Below are 22,316 nucleotides of genomic sequence, written 5' to 3' on the forward strand. Positions count from 1 at the left end.
TGAATCCGTCACTTGCCCGCTTATGTTGAGAAGTGATTGCATCATGGTGCTTGACCCAATTAAATGGAATAGTTGATTAGTTTAGGCATGCCTAATTCATGTAATAAAATCTGACATGAAACCAATATCCAGAAACCTGCTTATCAGCTTTTCAAAGCTGGCCCATTACAAAGCATCATTCAGATGATATGATCATGATTAGTTTGTCATTACCAGATTCATTCAAAGATAAAGCAGCAGTATGAATATATTACTTGTTGCAAAAATTGATGCACATGGGAGATTATGAGAGGCCAACTATATTTCTTTTATTTACAGTAAGCTTATTTTTGGACTTAATTAATCAAAGACTTTATAAATAATGCTTTGAAGTTTATCATATTCACCTCCAACCCAATTTTGTATTTACATAGCCCAATCCCTTTCTGTGGTTAGACCACATCATGAAGCAATCACTGGCTGTATAAATTCTCAATGACAAAGTGCAGGAACTGTGAAAACCATGACTTTGGCATGAATGGGATCATGTTGTTCTCAATGGCTTATCTAACAGTTGCAAACATTCATGTGGATTTGAGTAGAAGTAGTCTTCTTCTTTTGGTTTATCAACAATAGAAACTCGTTTTTTCGGGCTCCCCATCCGATCGGCATGAGCTTCCTTCACAATGGAAGAGAACTCATCCCAGCTCAATGATCCACTAGTAAACTGATCTATCAAACCAATGAGAAGCCTTCTGTCTAGTAAAATAGTCTTTTTGAAACCTAAGAACCTGAAATTTGAAAAATGCCAAGAAGATTATGTACTATGTCAGATAAGAGCACATGTGATACACAACATTCTGTAGAAAATGTATTACCTGCGATGGCCTTCAACAACTTTGGCCATGTTTCCATCGTATGTAGGAACGAAAATGTCACTCTCCAGAGACACAAGGTAGTCCAATGCTGCCATTTGAGAAGAGTGGTTTGGGAAGAACCTCAATTCCGAAGGCTCGAGCAGCGTCTCTTTCCTGACCTGCTCCATAAAGAGAAGCAAATTGTTATGCGAGAGCGAGAGACCTATGTATAGTTGTTGGAAAAGTTGCTTCTGCTTCATTAATTCTACTTACCACATTAGGAAAAGCAGCTTTCAAACCTTCCATTCTTCGATCTCCACCGTATATGTCTCCGGCAGCAATATAAATCTGAACATTGTGATCTATACCTAATGCAACCAATACCAGAGCAGTTTCCTCTGGTGTTAGAGGGCACAAGCCTTCTACCCTTTTCATTTCAGAATCAATGTCTTTTTCCTTCCACAATGGATTAGCATATCTAAACAATGTCCAAAAGATACCATAATTATAAGTAAAAGTAGTAAAAATGTAACTGATGAAGATAAAAGATGGGTAATTTACCTCATTGTGTTGAGTTCTTCCACCTCATCATTGGTGCAACCATGGCTGCAGCCAGAGAATGCCAACATGTCCATTTCATATCTGAGATGAAGCACCAGAAAAGGGCCTTTTTCTCTTAAAATTCTGACAAGCTTTCGACCGGTTTCCTCTATCTGGGAAGTAAATCTCAGACCATGGAAATTGACTCTGCATCTCAACTTCTGAATCTCAAGGGGTAGCCCATTGTTAGCCACTCGAGCATCGGTTTTGTTCAAATGCACTACTTTATACTTTCGCACCAGCGGTAGGATCTGTTCACAGAAACCTCCATAAATCAGTGAGAGCTGTCATAAATTCAAAATTAAAAATGATGATGAGCCAGATGCTTCTTTACCTGATGAATGTAGTAGGAAATGTTGGACCAACTAACAGGTGGCAATGAGTATACTGCTCTCTTGTTGAGCTTTGGGGGCAGTTTCTTTAGTATCCGAACCTCATCTCTCAATGATCTAATGAAATGATTAACATCGAAAATGTCTTGAAACTCACTGCACAACAAGAAGCTTAGAAACTAAGGATCATTCTTATCCTCAATAAGATCATACACAATGAGAACATTCATAGACCAATTAACCTCACCTCGCAGCCCAAAATGAGTTCTTATCCAGCTCTGGAACGATAAGAGTCACATTCAAATATCTGGCAATTGCAACCATATCACAAATCTACACCAAATTCAGAAAATGAGGAATTTAACATGGTGGAGACAGAAAACAGAATTGCATTATTAAAACAAATCCATAATCAAGTAGCTAGAAACCCACCGCTGCTCGCATTTGATTCAATCCTCCATTGCAAGAAACCATTAGATACCCATTATTCTTATAAACCCCTGAAACAAAAGTAACTTAGAAGTCAGAACTATAACTTTTCAAAGAAAAATGAACAAAAATAAATATGAACCAGCTTGAAACTCACTCTTTGGTGGGAAAACTGGGATTGGAAGCTTCGGCAATTCAGAAGCAACGTGCAAATCTAATTGATTACAAGGAGGCCAAACCTTGAACACTCTTGGCCCTCTAATCAACCAAATCCCAATCAACTGAACCGCAGAGGCCCAAACCAAAGCTGTCACAATTGCTCTCATGATCAACAACCATGAGTTCATCTTGAAAATTGAGTTCTTCAATTTCTCTACATTACTCAAAACCTTGTATCCCATCTTCCACTCTGTTCTGTAATCACACCTCTCAAAGTCCCCTGCTTTGCACATTGTGGGTGACTAAAACAAAGGCCCTTCTCTTTCAGAAACCAAACTCTTCAATGTCCTCAAAAGCATTCAAAGTCAGAGACTCTTCAAGCTCCGAGTCTTATGCCATATATGAACAGGACAATGTGATTAACACGTAGGGACGAAACACCTCGGAAGAATAAAAAAGATTAAAGCTTTCTTGATTCTGATGAAAAAGCTGGCACTAAAATAATCACAACCCAGTTCTCAGATACAAGTCCAACCCCAACCTTGTCACCTTGTATGAAGGCTGCACAAGCTTCACAGATCAATACCCAGAAGGAGAAAAAAAAATAGTAAAACTCAAATCTTTGAAACTGAAATCAACCCAAGAATCACTTGGTGTTTTTTTCCTGTAGAAATGTGGATGGAAAAGACAGAGAAGAAGGGTCCTTTAGATTCAGAGAGAGATTGAAACAGGAAAAAGGCTGGACTCAAGGCCTAAATGTGTCAGCATTTATAAGGAAAAACAAAATGGAAGGAAATTACTCAAATTATAATACTGTAGAGCATTAACTTACTTGAGGGAATATAGCATCTATAAACAGCAGGGTTTAATGGTAATAGAGCATAAGAAGATGTCAAACAAAAGTTACCTAAAGTTTGGATATTAGCAAATTGGATTTTTGGAATTTTAATTAACCAGAATCTGGGTCCAAGTGAAATCCAAATCAGAATCAGGATAATATATTGGAACTTGAAAGCATGCATTACAAAATAATTTCATAGATGTTCATATTTAACCATAATAGTACTAATTTATGAAAAACAGTACTTTTGTATTTGTATAAGATGAAGATAAAATAGTACTAGAGAAATGTGTCAAAAAGGTAATACTAGGTTACCCTTTGGGTGAAAGGTCAGTGCAGTTCTTAATTTGGGTTCTTTTTGTTGAGGTTAGTGACAGGGACACATAATCAATAATTAATTTTGGTCTAATTTAGTGGTTGCAATGTTTGCATTGTGATTTTATTGCTCAGCATTCCATTATAAATTGAAGGGGAAAGCCTAGTTTAGTGGTTATAGACTTGTACTGCCTACCCCCAATTGCTGTCCTATCACACCAGCTCAAGTTTTACTTATTATGGAAATTAATTGAGTTTCAGCAACACTCATTAATCTAAAGCAACATAAAAAATGGAGGAATTCAAGGTTTTTCTTTGCTTTATTTCCTATTTGGCAAAGGGAAAGATGGTTGCAGATTTGCAGAGATGCAGTTACAAAAGGGGCGAAGTAGCCGATGCCTTGTTCTTATTTCTTTCGAGTCTGTGATCACTGACTACGTCAGTGTGCTCATGTTTATAGGATTCTTGTACATGCAGTTTTGGAGTTTCCAATTGTGACAAATGCCCATTGCCCCGTGATTTTATGAGTCCATTGTTGACAGAACAACTTGAGAGTCTCGGATATCTTGGTCTCTCCAATAAGAAATTGCAATAGAGATAAACAACCATTAAAGTCATCGAGATCAAGGATCTTTTGGCCTGCCAAATGATAGATGCGTCAATTGTAGGGTCATTTTGAGAAAATTAGGATGCTCTCACCACGACTTGGAAAGTTGCAAGTAAAAATGGTCCAATTCTTGCAAGTTTGTTCAAATAATCGAAATTAACTCGACTACAATGATTATCGCTTTAGTTTTCATATCAGTTGAAAGGGAAATTCAAAACTATAATACTAATATTAAGCTACTACTTTATGTTCATGTTCATCACTTGTGCCTTGCCAAAAGTTAAGCGGCGCCTCCATATGAGTCTTGAGCAAACAATAATAAACTCCCACCATGGAATTAGCATATTATAAAGGGTCCTCCTCCCCTTTTCACAAGCACCTATAGTGTAGTCACGGAGTGAGAGGCTGAAAGCTACCCAATACTAGGGTTTAGTCCGTGCTCGTCACATCGTGCTTATTGCTTGCTCCGAAATAGTCATGCTCACTCAAGCTATGATGTGGCTATTACATTCTAATCCAAGTCATGGTCTTCTTCATCAAGCATACACAAGTAATTAGGTAAATTGTCATAGTAATAATTCCCAGAATGTAATTGACATAATATATAATGAAACAAAGAGATGGGCGGTGAGTTTTCAAGTGTAGTGGTCATTTCTCATTTAAAAAAAGTAGGTGCTTCGCGCGAATAATACTATTGAATGACTAATATCACTTAATTCTATTTTTTTATTAAAAAAAAATGTATATGCTTTATCATAGCCATTGCAATCCCATAGCAGACTCTAGCATAGTGTGGAAATGTATATGCTTTATTGAAATCCCATAGAAGACACTAGGATAGTGTTGACTTTACTCTTCACACAATAAAACATAATGTCAATCTTGTGATAATGTACTTGAGACCATTGTTAGTGATAGCTCAACAAATTTTCTTTTATTTGGAGCTCTGTATTTTGTGCACTATACATAAAGCAAACAATTCATGTTGGCCAATTGGCCTATTTCCAATCATGTCAAGTATTTTCGATTGACTACCCACCATTTAGTGGTTTTGAATTTGAAATAGGAACTTACCAAAACCAGATTAAAGAATTCCCTTATCTTTAAGACTTTCATAACTTGAGGCACCAATAGTTTTCATTAGCTTAGGTTGTGATTGTCAATCGTATTCCAAAAATCATCGGTTTCGATTTTGGTTTCAGTTTCAGTTTCACACAAAAAAAAAAAAAAAAAAAAAAAAAGAAGAAGAAGAAAAAGAGGTCCATAGACAAGTATATGGGTTGATAGAATTTTAAGTGGTAAATTTCGCGGGTCGGGTCTCCAATCAAAATATTTGTACGTGGCATCGCCTTAATGAGAGTCCTGAGTTTTATTGTGCCCCTCATCACACCGAATACCCCTAACTATTATAAACCCTAAACCCCTCAATCCGCCGCTTCTCTAATCCTCGAGTTCTCTTCTCTCCAATTCGCTTTTCTGGTTAGTAAATTTTGTTCATTTCTCACAATTTCTGTTACCCAATTCCAACATTTGCTTAATTTCTAGGTTAATTCCTCACAATTTTCATCTTCCCTGTTTCAGTTACCGGGAAATCTTTCCGATTCTAGGGTTTTGGAGCAACCATGAGGAAGCTCAAGTACCATGAGAAGAAGCTGTTGAAGAAAGTCGACTTCTTGTCATGGAAGAGAGAAGGAGGTCACAGAGAGGCCACGGTTATGCAACGTTACTACGTCACGGGCCGCGACGATTACAAAAAGTAATTAGCTTTCTCTAATTTACTTGCGTAATTTTCATGGCAGTGTTTTTTTGTTTCGTTGGTCATTTCAATTTTTGAGGAACTATTTTGTTTAATTTGATCCCAAATTGAAATTTTGGAACAGGTATTCGAGTGTGTGCAGGACTACTCAGAAGATGGTGAACATGTTGAAACAGATGAACCCGAACGACCCGAGTCGGATTGAATTGACTGATAAGCTTTTGGAAAAACTGTGAGTTTGTTTTTTCTGTTGTAATGAGGTTATGTTTCAATGCATGTGTTTATTGAGCACTATACCGGAAATGTGTTTCTGTTTGGATTATTGTAGAGGGTAATATTGATATCGAAATTGAGGAATTTGACTTAGGTTCAAGTGTTTTCATTTTTGTGCATATAAAGAGACTTGTTTGGGTTCTAAGTACTGATAACCTAAATAGTACATTAGCTATGCAGCATACTGGTACTTACTGTAGCTATTGTGAAGTTGTAATAGCTTTGGATGTTGTTCAGTTCTAATATACAATGTAGAATTGCGGTGGTTCTGATTAGAGTTAGGTTCATATTCATATGCTAGATCACAAACAGCCCAACTTCATGAATGTCAATGCAGCATTAACTATGAATCTAATAATATACAATTGTATCCAAGAATCCCTCCATGGGTTACATTGCAGTATTGGTTGTGTAACTAATCATAAGCTTTGAGGTTTTAAAATCGAGGTCTAAAGTAATTGCTTATAAATCTATATGCAACTGTCTTTTCTAGATATTATGTTGGAATGATATGAATTAAATGTGCATTTACACAAAGAAGATAGAAAAGCAATGCTGTGTTACACCTGGACATGGCTAAGGTAATACATCAATAGAATGTAGTGCCAGTAACTATGCTGGCCATTCTTTAGAGTCAAGCTATTTGTATTACAGTCACTGATGCGAGTCAGTAGTGAGTATAAGTTTAGTAAGAGGATTCAATATTTCCTTGGTTCGTTAAGTAGTGATTCATAGTTAAAAGGGTTTCTGTTGATGGCAGGTACAATATTGGTGTGATACCGACCAGGCAGAGCTTGAAAGAGTGTGAAAAATTGTCGGTGTCATCCTTCTGCAGGTAATCAATTGCTCTTTCACATGGCTTCCCTTCCTTACCTTTGAAGAGAAAATGTCATAGTGATTCTTATGAAACTTTTTTTTTTTCCTTGTTTATGAAATGAGTGATTCTTATGTAACTTTTCACAACACAAGTTGGTAACAAAACTAAAAAAATAGAAACAGAGTATTATCCTGATGGTTTCCATACAAGGGGGACAGGCCCATTTTCTTTAAATTTGGAGATAGATCGACTCTCTTGTTAACTTACTGACCGAGTTCTGTGCGTGTATGTAGACGAAGGCTTTCAACTGTTTTGGTGCGATTGAAGTTTGCTGAGCACCTGAAGGAGGCTGTCACTTATATTGAGCAAGGGCATATCAGAGTGGGTCCAGAGACTGTTACTGACCCGGCATTTCTTGTGACAAGGAATATGGAAGACTTCATTACATGGGTGGATTCATCCAAGATCAAGAGAAAGGTTATGCAGTACAATGACAAGCTAGATGATTATGATATAATGAACTGAGGAGATCACTGATAGTGGAAACTTGTGGTTCCCATATGGCCCCCTTTTGTTGGTACACGAAAAGAAAGAAATTCTTATGTACTGTCACTTTATCCTCGCCTTTTATTGAATGGAGTAACTTTTTTTTTTCTCCTGACATTTGGAGAACTCAAGTGACTATTCGTTTAGTTGCGCCTTTGTGACTTGATTCAATGATAGATGGGTGATAATTTTTTTTTTGGGTGTGTAGGGCGTGAGCCAATTACATTTAAGTTCACCTGATTTAGGATTGACCCAAGAAAAAAAAAAAAAAAAAAGCTTATGGAATTTTGAGGCCATCAAAGAAAACACGTTGTATAAATCATACATAAAAAGATGATGAGATTATGAACGGGAAGATTTTCAAGAAATAAGGGCCATTGACATAATTTTGCAATTTGGAGGTGTCCTGGGGATTGCATGCCTAAATATGTCAACACCATGTTATCTCACCACTAATAAATAATAATAAAACGTGATTAGTTAGAGCTTCTTCAAGTGATTGACCTTAAAAATTTAGGCCCGATTTTTTTTTTTATGGTTTTCTCAGGTTTTCGATTTTGAAAACTCATTAGAAAAAAACTAGGTCAAAATTTTTGTGGTTCGTCAGTATTAGGATTGCTTAAAAAATCATGATTTGATAGTGAGAATATTTTGGTGAGAAAATAAGCACGAGCAATTTTATCAAAAAATCGTGTGCTATAGTCCACAATTTTAGTGAAATATATTCATGATTTTGGACAAAAGAAAAAAATTTCAGATAAAGTTCTAGGATTGATTGGAATGGCAAACAACATTGTAAGAAGTCTCGCTAAACTAAGTTATAGTAATATTTTTGGAGCCCCAAAATTAGCAATTAATGCCTAACAAGTTAAAATGCATAAAAAGCCAGTTACACAATAAAAAGTGCGAACCGAAGAGTCCACAAAAACCCTAGCTATTCGTTTCTTTCATTGTCTTTTAAGCCGCCATATAACTAAATACTTTTTTTTTTAAGAAGGACCTTATAAATACAAGGAGTGAGCTAACGAAAGCCCTAACCGCCAAAGCCAATAATCTCCACGACCACGCGCCGCTGCTGCAAGTGAGTTTAATTAGCCAAATCAGGGATTGAGATGGACGCTGTCGAAAGAGAGGAGGAGGAGGTTAACACCCTTAAGCAGCAGTTTCGTTTTCTGCCGGACAAGTACAAGGTTTCCTCCGATCATAACTTTAGATGTTATTTACTTTTTAACTGCCTCTACTCATTTTGAATGTTATGCATTCATGTGTTGGAAAATAGCTGTCCTTTCGTTTTGACGAGTACATGAACTTAAATTGGCTTTTTAAAGAGGGGATTGAAAATTCTTTATGCTTAACTATCTGCAGACTGCAGTATTGTTTTCCTGCTTGGATCAGGAAAACTTTAGTATATAGCCTTTACATCTGCAGTTGATTTATTTATTTATTTAGTCTAACTCTATGATTAACAAATCTAAATAGTCTTTCTGAATTAAGATCCATATAATCGATCGTGACCTGCACTTGGCTTTTTACATGGAGTTCTTGCCAGTAATTTTTTCCCCATTTGGTATGATTATATAAATTCACAAGGATTTTGTGCATACAGGATTGCTATCTGGTATATATTCTTACTGAGAAGCGCCAATCTACAGCAATTGTTTTTGCTCGTTCACCAGATGTATGCAGATTGGCTTTAATGCTTCAATATCTTGGCATAAGGGCTATCCCAATTACTGGACATATGGAAGAGGTATACTACATTTAGTTAACTGGAAGTTCTTGTGGGTTATATTTTATTCGTACTCTGGAGTTCATCTAACCTAACTTGTATTATTTTTCTGGCAGTCGCAAAGACTTCTTGCCTCAGGTATGTTCAAAGCTGGACAGTTTAATGTACTTATCTGCACAGATATAGCAATTAGAGATTTGGATATTCCATCAGTCGATATTATTATTAGTTATGACATCCCCTCAAATCCTCAGGTTAGTCCGTCTTGCCTTTTTGTTTGCTATTTGTGGCTTCGTAGGCCATTGATATTTTTTGCTTTATATTGTTGATATATTTCTGTTGAATTGTTGCTCTTTACGCCTCGATATGCAGTACTATGTCTATCGAATAGGACGAACCGCTTGTGACGGACGATCTGGAGTTGCAATCTCTCTAGTAAATCAGTATGAATTGGAGTGGTATACGAAGATAGAGAAGCTTATCGGTAAGCACAGTTTCCATGTCTGTGTTGTGAGACACAAAAGGAGAGTGTTTAGAATTCTTACTGTTTGTTTAATGTCCAGGCAAAGAGTTACCTGAATTTCCTGCTCAAGAAGAGGAAGTCCTACAATTTCTTGAACCTGTCAAAGAAGCCAAAATATTGGCCGAATCAGTACGTAATGTTCATCCCAATTTGGTTTACTTGCTCTTCATTATTAACAATTGGGGTTTCCCAATTACTTAAGTTGATATACATTTTAATTTTGTTTTTTATTAGGCTACAAATTATTCGGTGTTTTCATTGTTAGTTGATATGATCTACATTTGATATTTACAGAAAACAAGCGGAAGTGGAGACAAGAAAGAAAGGATGGTGAAGAGGATATTGAAAAGTAGTCTTTGTTGAAGGATGTCGACATAATGTGTGCCTCTTCAAACTAGGGTTTAGTCATTGAGTTGTAATAGGAGAATGCTCTAGATACCTAGTTATGTTCGGATTCTATTACTTTTTATGTACTCTATAATTTCCTATTTAAAGGGCTCCTATTATCAATTATACGCACACAATTCTCTCTGCAATTTTATTTTTCCTATAACACGTTATCAGCACGATCCCTAACCCTAGCCTAAAAAAAAAAAAAAAAAACCCTAAACTGCCGCATCTCTCAACCTTAGCTGCCTACACTGCTGCCGCAAGCCTTGCAGTCCGTGCAACCCTTCTTTCCTGTGCTACAGCTCCTACCGCAAGCACCTAGCCCGTGCTAGCCATCATCCTCGCTGCTGCCCTGTACGCGCCCCGCGCTCCCTGCCATGCCCGCGCACCCTAGCGACCAGCCTCGAAGCCTCCGCAGCCTGCTGCTTCCCCGTGCACTTGTTGCTACTGCTTGCGTCCGTGCACACCACCTGCTGCTACTACCGCCAATCGCAGAAGCTGCCACTTATTGCTGCTACCCCAAAACACTCCTGCTCCAACACGCGCGTGTTCTCATGCCCCAAATCATCACGTAATTTTTTGTCATTAAAGTTGCTGCTTTCTAGCTTGTATTTTAAATTCCTTTTATTTTCTGCAGAATTTTGAAATGAATGAACATGGTTATGAGTATTTAACAAAGCGGAATTGTGGGGATTCATGCTTAACGAACTAAGAACGTTCGTAACTAATGAACTAAGAGTGTTCATAATTAAACGAACTAAGAGCGTTCGTAATCAATGAACTAAGAGCGTTCATAATATTCAGACTAAGAGCGTCCACATTATGACCATATTAAAACATCATTGTTTGGTCTAATCCAAATATTCTTGGAAATTGATTTCTTGGTAGCATAGCTCGGAAATCTTATTTTAGTTTTCGTGGAAGTTTAGCTCTGAAACTAATATATCTTCTCTTCTTATGTTCAGGATGTCAAATGAACCAAGACTCGACTTTCTCATGCTTGACTCAACAGGCTCGGATTACCATAGATGGGTAACCGATGTTGAGAACCACCTCACTTCAAAGGGAATATTACCCATAATCCAGGAACCTAACCCGGATCTCGTGTTCACACGAACACCTACAAAGCATGCTCAAACAGTTATCTTGATGCAACGTCATATGGACAAAGCACTCAGATTGGAGTATATGTCGATCAAGGATGCAAGAGCGCTAGAAGAGCGCTTTGGCAATGTCCAAGATTCCTTCCTCCCTGACTTGAAGGTTCAATGGAACAATCTGCGCTTTGCTGACTTTAATTCTGTTGCTGAATATAATTTAGAAGCTCTTCGCCTACAATCCATGTTAAGATTTTGTGGACAACCTATCACAGAGCAAGAGCTGATGGAGAAAACTCTCTTCACCTTCCCCGTTTTAGCCATTGTGGTATCAAAGCAATATCGTACCGAGGTCAATGCTGGACGGATCACGAGGTTTCATCAGCTTATCAATGATCTGTAGCTGAGAAACATGATAACATACTCGTGATGAATTATAATTCAAGGCCCATTGGAACTAAAAGCGTTCATGAGGCGAAATATAATGCACCCAAATGAGGGCGTAAGGAGCGGAACCCTAAGAATAAGGGACATGAGGGACGTATGAGTCCATATAACCGCCCTAACCAGGAAGGAAACCACAAGTTTGGTACGGATACACGTGGTGGCAATGCCACATGTGGGAGAGGGGGTCGTGGTATCCCTGGCCGTGGTGGTGGCGCCATGGCCCTTGGTGGTGGCACCGACCCTCATAGGGAACGCCCACAACGTGCACCTCAATTGAAGGGAGGCAACCACAATGATATGTGTCATCGATGTGGATCAAATGAGCATTGGTTCAAGCAATATAAGGCAAGCGAGCAACTAGCTGCAAGATACAGGGCATACAGGGACCTGAGGGAGCAAGAAGTATACCTTGTAGAAGAAGAAGAAGAAGAAGAAGAAGAAGAAGAAGAAGATGGTGAAGATATCAATCTCACTATAGAGGACTTCAAAGTTGAAGATGAAGTGCACAAGGATGCCGCAGACTTTGATTAGAATAGTAATGGCAATATGCCTTAGTCAATAAATGACAATTGTATTAACTCTTTCTCATGTGACGCACCCAATCAAATATGATGTCTAGGAAAGTAATGGAGATTAGTGGTACTTAAGAGAGCCTCGCTCCACCAACATCTCTCTCTGCTTTCCTGGTCATATTTGATTGGAGTTACCAAATGGATAGAGTGACTACAATGTGTCTCAGTTTGATTTTATTTTGGATTAGACTTTGGAAGCTTTGATGTAATCATTGGATATTTTATTAATAAAATATCATTTTATTATTGAATGTCTTGGACATGTCTTAGTTTCGAACTTTATTATTTTTCAGTATGTTTCCTGGAGAGTTGGAATGCCTTGTTGATAGTGGCACCACACATACTATATTGCGACATAGACAATTATTTTTATGGATGACGCCTAGTCGATCTTCTGTGACTACGATGGCTGGACCATCACAATTGATTCATGGTCTAGGACCAGCTCAATTTATGTTGCCAAATGGCACAAGTATTAATGTCACCGGAGTTCTATATGCTCCTAGGGCTGGAAGAACCCTGTTGAGCTTTAAAGATATAAGAGCCAATGGTTTTTATGTGGAAACACATTGTGAGAATGGACAAGAGTTCCTTTGCATCACCTTTAATGACTACGGACATTAACGAGTATTAGAGAAACTTATGTGTCACTCTAGTGGGTTGTATGCAACCACTATTCGAGTCATTGAATCCAACCATGTCATGAGAGATGACTTATGGGATTCTGAAGACTTCAGGTCGTGATATGATGATCCGTGTACTAAAGACTTCACACGGACATCAATTTTTCAAAACAAAAAGAAGTTAGAACCGAAATTCAGTCCAAGGTAGGGCAGGAGCCGCCTACCCCCTGCGGCCCAAAAGTGGTATTGACGCCACTAATGCCTCCTTGGTTCATTTTCTACTTCTAAAGTCAATTGTGACTTCGTGGCACAACCAAATTCTTCCTTGGTTGCTTTTAAATCCCATCATTCTTTTTACAAAGCCTGATCTTTAGCAAAAGTAGGATCGAGACCATCCTATGCAAAGGACACTAAAGAAAATATCTCATTCTTACAAAAAATCCAAGGTGATATTTGTGGACCTATCCAACTAACTTGCGGACCATTTAGATATTTTATGGTGTTGGTTGATGCATCGACACGCTGGTCACATGTCATGCTTTTGTCCACAAGAAATGCTGCATTCGCTAAACTCCTAGCACAAATCATTAAGTTAAGGGCTCACCACCCTGATCATCTCATTAAGTCAATTCGTCTTGACTATTGCATGTCTATTGGGATTGAGGTTGAATACCCTGTTCCTCATGTTCACACCCAAAATGGTCTCGCAGAAGCTACCATTAAAAGACTTCAAATGGTTGCTAGAGCATTGGTTATGCGTACCAATCTCCATGTCTTTGCTTGGGGCTATGCAATATTGCATGCAGCTGTGCTTATTCGTCTGAGGGCTACTGTCACTCAACCATTTCCTGCGTCCCAGCTTGTTACTGGATATGAGCTTGACATCTCACACTTACGCATATTTGGGTGTGCAGTTTATGTGCCAATTGCGCCACCACAGCGCACCAAAATGGGTCCTCTAAGACGATTCGGCATTTATGTTGGATATGACTCTCCAACCATTATCCGCTACTTAGAACCCTTGACAGGCGATCAATTGACCGCTAGATTTGCGGATTGTCACTTTGATGAGACAGTCTTCCCGTAGTTAGGGGGAGATAAGAACAATAATGTTTAACAAGATTGACAGGAATTGTCGTTGTCTGTCCCCACTTTGTCTCATCTTGATCCTCTAACCGCACAGTCCGAAATTAAGGTGCGGAGAATTCTTGATCTTCATAACATAGCAGACTCTATGCCTGATGCGTTTTCTAATATCGCTAAAGTGACAAGATCACATATACCTGCTGCAAACGTGTCTGCAAGGATTGATGTCCCTAAAAATTATGGACATGGCGCCACCCCTAGGGGTATTGGGCATGGCGCCGCCACCACTAATGGTGATGGCAATGTGGCTCAGGCCGGGCTCCCAGCAAGGAAGCGTGGGAGGCCCAAATGTTCGATGGATTCTCGCCTGAGAAAGAAAACGAGTTTGACACAAAAAGATCCATTAATCATCGACTTAAATATCCCGTCTCATGAAGATATTCCGGATTATGGTTATGTTCAAGAGACATCATTGGGGGACGCTCCAATGTTAGAACCAATTCCAGAGAATAGGGAGATCTCCATGAATTAAACTAGTGTACATGAGACGTTGAATAGAGATTCTATTATCCTTGATGATGTGTTTGCATATTCTATTGCTCAAAGAATTATAGAACACGATAATATCGAACCTCGCTCCGTTGAAGAATGTCAAGGAAGAGCAGATTCGCCTAAATGAAAATATGCGATCTAGGTTGAATTGGATTCACTAACAAAGAGACAGGTATTTGGGCCTATAACGCTGACACCCCCAAGTATGAAGCATGTTGGCCATAAATGGGTCTTTGTTAGAAAGCGTAATGAGAAAAATGAGGTTGTTAGATATAAAGCCCGCCTTGTGGCGCAAAGTTTCTCACAACTCCCTGGAATCGACTACGAGGAGACATATTCTCTCATAATGGACGTTATAACGTTTCGCTACCTTGTCAGTTTGGTAGTTTTCAAAAAACTTGACATGCAGCTTATGGATGTGGTTACAATATATCTCTATGGGGATCTAGATTCAGAGATATATATGAAGGTTCCAGATGGACTTCAATTACTCAAATCAAGTGGCTCTAAACCACGGAGCGTGTTTTCAATAAGATTGAGACGCTCACTATATGGATTGAAACAATCCGGACGGATGTGGTATAACCATCTAAGTGACTACTTGATTGGGAAGGGATATGTCAATAATGAAATATGCCCATGCGTGTTTATAAAAATGACAAGTTCCGGATTTGTAATTATAGTAGTTTATGTCGATGACATGAACCTAATTGGAACTCTAGATGAGTTAAAGGAAACTGCTAAATACTTGAAATCCGAATTTGAGATGAAAGATCTTAGGAAAACACGGTTTTGTCTCGGACTAGAACTCGAGCACCGTAGTGATGGGATTATGATCCATCAGTCAGCATATACTCAAAAATTACTGAGGCGCTTTAATGAAGATAAAGCAAAGCCTGTGAGTACTCCCATGATCGGCCATAGTCTTGAGCTCGAAAAAGATCCATGTCGTCCAAGGGATGAGGACGAAGACTTATTAGAGGCTGAAGTGCCTTATCTAAGCGCAATAGGCCCATTATTGTACTTAGCTCAATGCACAAGACCGGACATCTCGTTCGCAGTGAACTTGTTAGCTCAACATAGTTCTACGCAAACACGCCGCCGTTGGATTGGTATAAAGACAATCTTTCGATACTTGAGAGGTACGATTGATATGGGCTTGTTTTATCCCTACAGAGAGAAAAGAAATAACGGAAGTGTGGGATCAGACCCCATAAGGAAAAATGCCACCTTCCGTGATGTTAACACCAGTGACACCGTCCATGGTGGCTGACATCCTCCTCTTACCCTTCATCAAAATGACAATGATGTCTTGATGGGTTTTGCTGATGCAATGTATCTCTCTGACCCTCACAGAGGTCGCTCCCAAACGGGTCATGTCTTTACCATGGGAAGCACTGCGATATCTTGGAGGTCTACAAAGCAGACCCTTGTTGCTACTTCCTAAAATCATGCAGAGATTATTACTCTACATGAAGCCGTGCGAGAATGTATATGCTAAGGTCTGTAGACATATTCGAGGAACTTGTGGTTTGAAGTCTAACACAGATGAACCTACATGCATTTATGAAGATAATGCAGCCTGTATTGAGCAAATGAAATTAGGTTTCATCAAAGGCGACAACACCAAGCATATATCGCTTAAGTTCTTTTACAATCAGCAACAACAAGCACTTATAAATGTTGAAGTAAATCAAATCTGTTCAGAGGATAATGTAGCGGACTTGTTTACTAAGTCGTTACCTAAATCCACCTTCGAGAAACATGTGAAGAGCATCGGATTAAGAAAGTTATCCGAACTCCCAAGATTGTAGCAATCAAGGGGAGACATTGACATCAGGGGGAGGTATGATGTCTACATGTTCGATCTCGAAGAGTGAAGGACGTATTGTGCTCTTTTTGTCCTTCGACCAGGGTTATTTTTGTCCCACAGGGTTTTTGTTACCTGGCAAGATTTTTAACGAGGCAACGATCAAAGCGTAATCACGTTTGAGCAGCACAAGGGGGAGTGTTGAAGGATGTCGACATAATGTGTGCCTCTTCAAACTAGGGTTTAGTCATTGAGTTGTAATAGGAGAAGGTTCTAGATACATAGTTTTGTTCGGATTCTATTACCTTTTATGTACTCTGTAATTCCCTATTTAAAGGGCTCCTATTATCAATGATACACACACAATTCTCTCTGTAATTCCATTTTTCCTACAACAGTCTCTAGTCAGAAATGGAAAGTCCAAGAAAATTGGAAAGAACAAGATAGATTGGCTTCAACTCAACTCTGTCAAATTTTGATACAATATAGTTTTTCTCGTTAGCATATTCGTTATCATCGATATTTTTCTCAGTGTAAAACAGATAGATTACCTTTTTATATCTCGACTCAAAATCACCTACGTATTCGAAGTTCATCAAAGTCTAGATCACAGTCAAATAAAGTGACGAGTAGATTATTTGTTTATGTACATCAAGAACATAATAAGCTTACTTGCATTTTGAACCCAGATGCAAAAAGAAAAACGATTGTTTCTACGGATCAAAGTAAGTTAACTTCTTTTTTTTTTTTTATAATTTATTTGTCAGATCATATAGTTTCACTTGATGTATAAATTATGATAGTTTCTAATACTTTCATCTTAATTTGAGTGTTTAGGGAATAAGAATATGCAAGATTCGGACAAAGATTTAGACGAGGAAGATTCAGAAGAGGAAGATTTAGACGAGGAAGATTTAGACAGTATCCAAGAAGAATGAATTCAACTTCATATATATATTTTTTCTCTTAGTAACTACTATTTCATTGAGAGAATATTTTTTTTTTTGTTATTGTTCGATTTTTTTTTTTATACAAGGATTAAGTTACATTGAGACATGTTATTTTCGTTTTTATAAAAGAATGTTATTTTCGTTTTCTCTTTGTTTTCGTACTGAATGGATTTGCTGTAGCTAGTTCAAATACATGATGTATCCACAGCAAGTGAACGACAAACACTTAAAAGACCATAAACAACAATATATATAAGGAAAACATGCTTTGAATACTTTGGTTATCTATGAAACAAAGCCGGGATGATCATGCAGTAAAATCCCATTCAACAATCTCATTAACTTAACTGCCAACAATTGATAAATGCAACTAGCTGTGATTATCAAGTATACACTCCCATGCAGCGTGGATTGTAGTCTATACATGGGACTTAATATTATCAAAGCTATAGTGTCCGCATCCAGGTTACAATGGCAAAATATTGTCACTCAAGCTTGATGCTGATGGAAAGTTTGGCAATTTTGATGCTAATACAGAGAAACAATGGAATGATTTACATATTGCAGTTATAAAAGAGGAACGATATAAATAGTAACTAATGTAATGGTATCTCACGGGCATTATGCATTAACATTTTGGGAAAGAGAACATAGAAAGTATTGAATCGGATCATGGTCTTGGACTTCTACTTCTAGTCTTCTACTACTCTTAGAAAATTAATTTACAGAACACTAAAAATTGCAACAATAATTTACTACTTGTAGGAATGAATATGAGCGTAGAAGGAATGAGGACAACAAATGAAAAGGAATATGGAAGAGAACTTTCAAACAATCAAAGTGACGTACATCTTGATCAGCCTTGTCTTAACAGCAACGACAAGGCATCTTAACGGAGGCAAAGAGAGCCCCGGCTAATGTGCCACAAATCTTGTTGTGGATGGGCTCCTCAAGTACTCAAAGGAGAACAGCGCCATTGTCGCCAAAGAGACCACTAGCAGCCCAGCTGTACGAGATTCAGAAGCAGAAGGGATAGTTCATATAGCATAAGATGAATACAAATCGCGTGTTCTTCTGCTATTCAGAAGAGAAGACGATGTTCCCCTAGGTTTTTGGCATTTGGCGTGTTCTTGTGCTATTTTTTTTTCTTTTGATCGTGCACAGTAATCCTTATTCTGTTATTCTTCTTCCTCTTTTATTTCTTTTTAGTTTTTGTTTGATTTTGATTTTCCAAATAGTAATTCTGTTTTCTCTTTTATTTGAGAAAAGTTTAATTTTAGATTTGAAATTGTAATACCATGTCATTTGCCACGTCACCGCAAGGTATGTTGACATCATTCAAATAATAAATCTGAACCATTGAACATTTTAAAATCTAATGGCTCACAAAGTGTGTCAAAATTTGTGTAAAAAAAAGTGTCCCTTGATCCGGACACTAACCTATTATAAATCTATAATTTTATAGAGGCAACATTGTAAATTGGTTTACTATAGGTTAGTTTAGTCTATGTAAAATTTGAGTTCAAAAATATCATTTTATAAATGCAATTAATGTGATTTCTATTTAAGGAAAATATGATTTGCAGAGAGAATTGATGGGAGAATTGTAGTAGTATTATTGATAATAGGAGCCCTATATATAGAGATTTATAGAGTACACAAAAGGTAATAGAATCTGAACATAATTAGGAAATCTAGAACCTTCTCCTATCACAACTCTAAGACTAAACCCTAGTTTGAAGAGGCACACATGATGTCGACTTCCTTCAACAATTTCTTTATTTTTAACCGAAATTTTCACCGAATTCGAAAATTTCCTTAAATTTGAAGTACTGAAACCGAAATTTGAAACCCTAATACACATGCATAGTGACTCTGGGTCTATCATTGCAATGCCATGTGGTACTTGGCAACAGAAATGAAATAATATATTAATGCTTTTTTTTTTCTTGTCACTTTTTGCCCTTATCATTCTCTTTCTTCCTTCCTCTCTTCTCTTTTGCGAAAACAATTTTTTGTTTTTTTTTGTTTTTGTTTTTGTTTTTCCTTCAATCTGCTCCAAAACTACCAAAACACCAGAGAAGATGAACTTCTAGCTACTTTACGATTTGCGGGGTCTCTCAGTCTATCTTCTGCCATTGAAAATTTCCTTTCAATTTTAAACCATAAAATGGGTTGATATATTGTGGGTTTCCAGCAAATTCTCACAACTGGGCACTCTTCCCATTCAAAAACAAACTTGCAAGTTTGTTTCCACTTATTCTAGTAGAAAAAATATGTTCGCCGTCCATTGTTTTCAAGTTTTTCTTGTAGTTGCGCTCCAAAAATTTCTTAGTACAAACAAGTTTAGGGGAAGTACAAATATTGTTTCCACTTATTCTTGTCTATTTAATCCAACTCCTTTATTATCTGCTATGATTGTTAATAAGTACAAACTGAGGGGAAGTATTAAGAGTTATAATTTAGGAGGCATGGGATGTAGTGCTGGCCAGAGTCATAGTTATAGATCTAGCTAAGGAGTTGTTGCATGTTCACAGGACCACTTATGCAGTTATTGTTAGCACTGAGAATCTTAAAATTGGTACCATGGGAACAAGAAATCCATGTTGGTACAAAATTGTTTGTTTCGTGTTGGTGCATGGGTCTGCTGTTTTGCTCTCGAACAAGTCAACGGATAGGCGCAGGGCTAAGTACGAGCTGGTGCATGTTGTGAGGACTCATAAAGGGTCTGATGATTATGCATATCACTGATATCAGTGTGCTTATCAAGAGGAGGACAATGCCGGCAAAACAAGGTTTCGTACGTTGTCGAAGAGCTCATGGCGATAGCTAGTGTAACTCTCAAGACTAATATCAATCACAGCTTTGCTCAGTTCTCTTGTCCTGTATATAAGCGAGCAGCTTCTCTTCTTTGCAAAGAAACCTGATATCTAGGTTTCGAGAGCGATTGACAGTGTTTTAACTCGGGCTAGAATAAAGTTTAGATAGTGATTGAGAGTTTTGATAATGATCGAGAGGGAAAGAACAAGTTTTTAGGTTTAGAACAATTTTTTCCTTTCTCTCGACATATAGCTAGGTTTGGTGAGAAGGAAGTAGCAGCTTGGTGAGAAGTACAGTTTGGTGAGACTAGCTTAGACACTTCAATAAATTTGTCCAAGTTCATCATACAACATATAATTAAACAACTGTCGTGGGAGAGTATATGATGTCAAAGCAAGGACTGAAATTTGCCTGCCTAGCTAGGTTTGGGGGAAGCAATTCAAATATATTTGAGCCTTCACACAACAGAATGCCCACAATCTGTTGTGCCATTTTTTATATCACACACTCGGTATACTTAGTAGAAGGTGTCAAATTTTTACAACATTGCCGCCCACTCAAAATTTAGCGCAGAATTTGGCGCCTAGTTCTAGTCATACAACAGAAACAACTACACCTTTGTAGCATGCAGCATTCTTACAACAGATGAAACATAATTATGTTGTGTGATTAAATTGGTGAACTTGTCTTGGGAGGGAACTTTGAGTTCAATGATGGCAGGATATCTACCGCTAAATTTTGTGTCATTTAGACAACAGAACATGCATAATTGTGTTGTGTGATAGAACTCTGAAGACAAAGTCATCAATTTGGTAGCATTCCCACAACAGAACTTCATTAACACCGTTATACAATGGAGTTCACGTTATCAGACGATGGCAAACTTTTAATCTCTTGTGATGGGTGTTGTGTGATGCAGTTTTTGTAGTAGTGTTGCTACTTTCCTTGCAAATAAGTTCTTCAATGTGAAAGTCGAGCCTTACATCCTGGATTTCAAACTCTTTTTCGATCACTTTTGCGTTCGTGCTAGTGGAGTGGTGGAAGCTTTGTGATTGATTTTTTATTTTTTTAAAGAAGCGGAATAAGAGCTAACTCAGCGCTCTTACATGAATTTATTGATAAATAAATAAAAGATACATAGCAAGGGGGGCTATGCCAATACCTTGCCATAAGAAAATACAAGCTGAACAAGTATAACTGAATGTAACAAGTACTAGTACAGAGAAAAAAAACTGAATATAACAATTACAATAGTTAAAGAAGAAACTAATCAACTACCCAAAACGGTAGTTAGTGCCTAATGTCAAATCACATCCGTAAAGACCTGTAACAAAAGAAGGGACTTTAATGTACCAAATAAAACCCATATTGGTGGCTCCAAAGTCAGCCAATGCCTTTCCTTCCTTGTAGATGTGACTTACTTTAAATTGCATGAGTTGCACACATTGCACGCAATTAGCCACCCTTAACTTCCAAGGAACCAATTGAGGTGCCTTGAAGTAGTGGACTACTAGAACATAGTCTGTTTCTAGCCAAAGCTTCTGCCAACCCCTTGAAGTTCTGTGGTTGATGAAATTGAGAAGAATTTGCAGCTTCTACTAGTTCATGTTGCTACTGCATGCATAGTGCATTTCTTAGGCCTTCCGGTGCGAATAAAGACAAACGTATGTTAGGAATAGGACAAAATACTGTTTACTCCCTATACTTATAGGCTTTCGAAGTTTCAGTCCCTGACGTTTCAATTTCACCTAAAAAGTCCCTGAACTTTCCAATTTCACCCAATTGGTCCTTGCCGTCAATTTTCCGTTAAAAAAATCAGTTATCTTGCTGACACTCCTTTAACAGTAAAATGACTATTTTACCCTTACTTACCACAAAAAAACTTTTTTATTTATTTTTTTATTCTCTTTTCTCTTTTTTTTTTTTTTAATTTGTTCTTTTTTATTCCTACTCTTTTTATTTTTAACTCTCTTTTTTTATAACTCTTTTTTCTCTATTTTTTTAATTTGTTCTTTTTTTTTTTTCCTACTCTTTTTTTTAACCCACTTTTCTCTTTTTTTTTATTTGTTCTTTTTTTTGCCTACTCTTTTCTTTAGCTCTTTTTTCTCTGTTTTTTTTTTAAAACTTTTTTCCGCTTTTTTATTTATTTGTTTTCTCTCTCTTTTGTTTTTTGTTTTTTTTATTTCTTTCTCTTTTCTGTTTACCT

At 37.6% G+C, this 22,316-nt stretch overlaps 3 protein-coding genes across 3 annotated transcripts; 2 read left to right on the forward strand and 1 right to left on the reverse strand.

Moving 5' to 3' along the window:
- Window positions 1–286: 286 nt before the first annotated feature.
- LOC112188424 (rhamnogalacturonan I rhamnosyltransferase 1) lies at window positions 287–3,111 on the reverse strand. The gene is made up of 8 exons (XM_024327542.2): window positions 2,355–3,111; window positions 2,201–2,268; window positions 2,016–2,101; window positions 1,771–1,924; window positions 1,398–1,687; window positions 1,110–1,314; window positions 858–1,015; window positions 287–770 (listed from the first exon to the last, which is right to left on the reverse strand). The coding sequence occupies exons 1-8, from the start codon at window positions 2,647–2,649 to the stop codon at window positions 524–526; spliced, it is 1,503 nt and encodes a 500-aa protein (XP_024183310.1). The 5' UTR covers window positions 2,650–3,111; the 3' UTR covers window positions 287–523.
- A 2,338-nt stretch (window positions 3,112–5,449) lies between these two features.
- On the forward strand, window positions 5,450–7,642 carry LOC112188365 (U3 small nucleolar ribonucleoprotein protein IMP3). Its single transcript, XM_024327465.2, has 5 exons — window positions 5,450–5,598; window positions 5,701–5,875; window positions 6,000–6,107; window positions 6,909–6,983; window positions 7,259–7,642. The coding sequence occupies exons 2-5, from the start codon at window positions 5,742–5,744 to the stop codon at window positions 7,488–7,490; spliced, it is 549 nt and encodes a 182-aa protein (XP_024183233.1). The 5' UTR covers window positions 5,450–5,598; window positions 5,701–5,741; the 3' UTR covers window positions 7,491–7,642.
- Window positions 7,643–9,252: 1,610 nt separating this feature from the next.
- Window positions 9,253–10,126, forward strand: LOC112185130 (DEAD-box ATP-dependent RNA helicase 10). Its single transcript, XM_024323343.2, has 5 exons — window positions 9,253–9,261; window positions 9,357–9,494; window positions 9,613–9,724; window positions 9,804–9,892; window positions 10,058–10,126. Exons 1-5 carry the CDS (start codon window positions 9,253–9,255, stop codon window positions 10,124–10,126), a joined length of 417 nt encoding a protein of 138 aa, XP_024179111.2.
- Window positions 10,127–22,316: the final 12,190 nt, after the last annotated feature.

This window comes from Rosa chinensis, chromosome 2 (genome assembly GCF_002994745.2).
Source record: "Rosa chinensis cultivar Old Blush chromosome 2, RchiOBHm-V2, whole genome shotgun sequence".
Lineage (NCBI taxonomy): Eukaryota > Viridiplantae > Streptophyta > Magnoliopsida > Rosales > Rosaceae > Rosa > Rosa chinensis.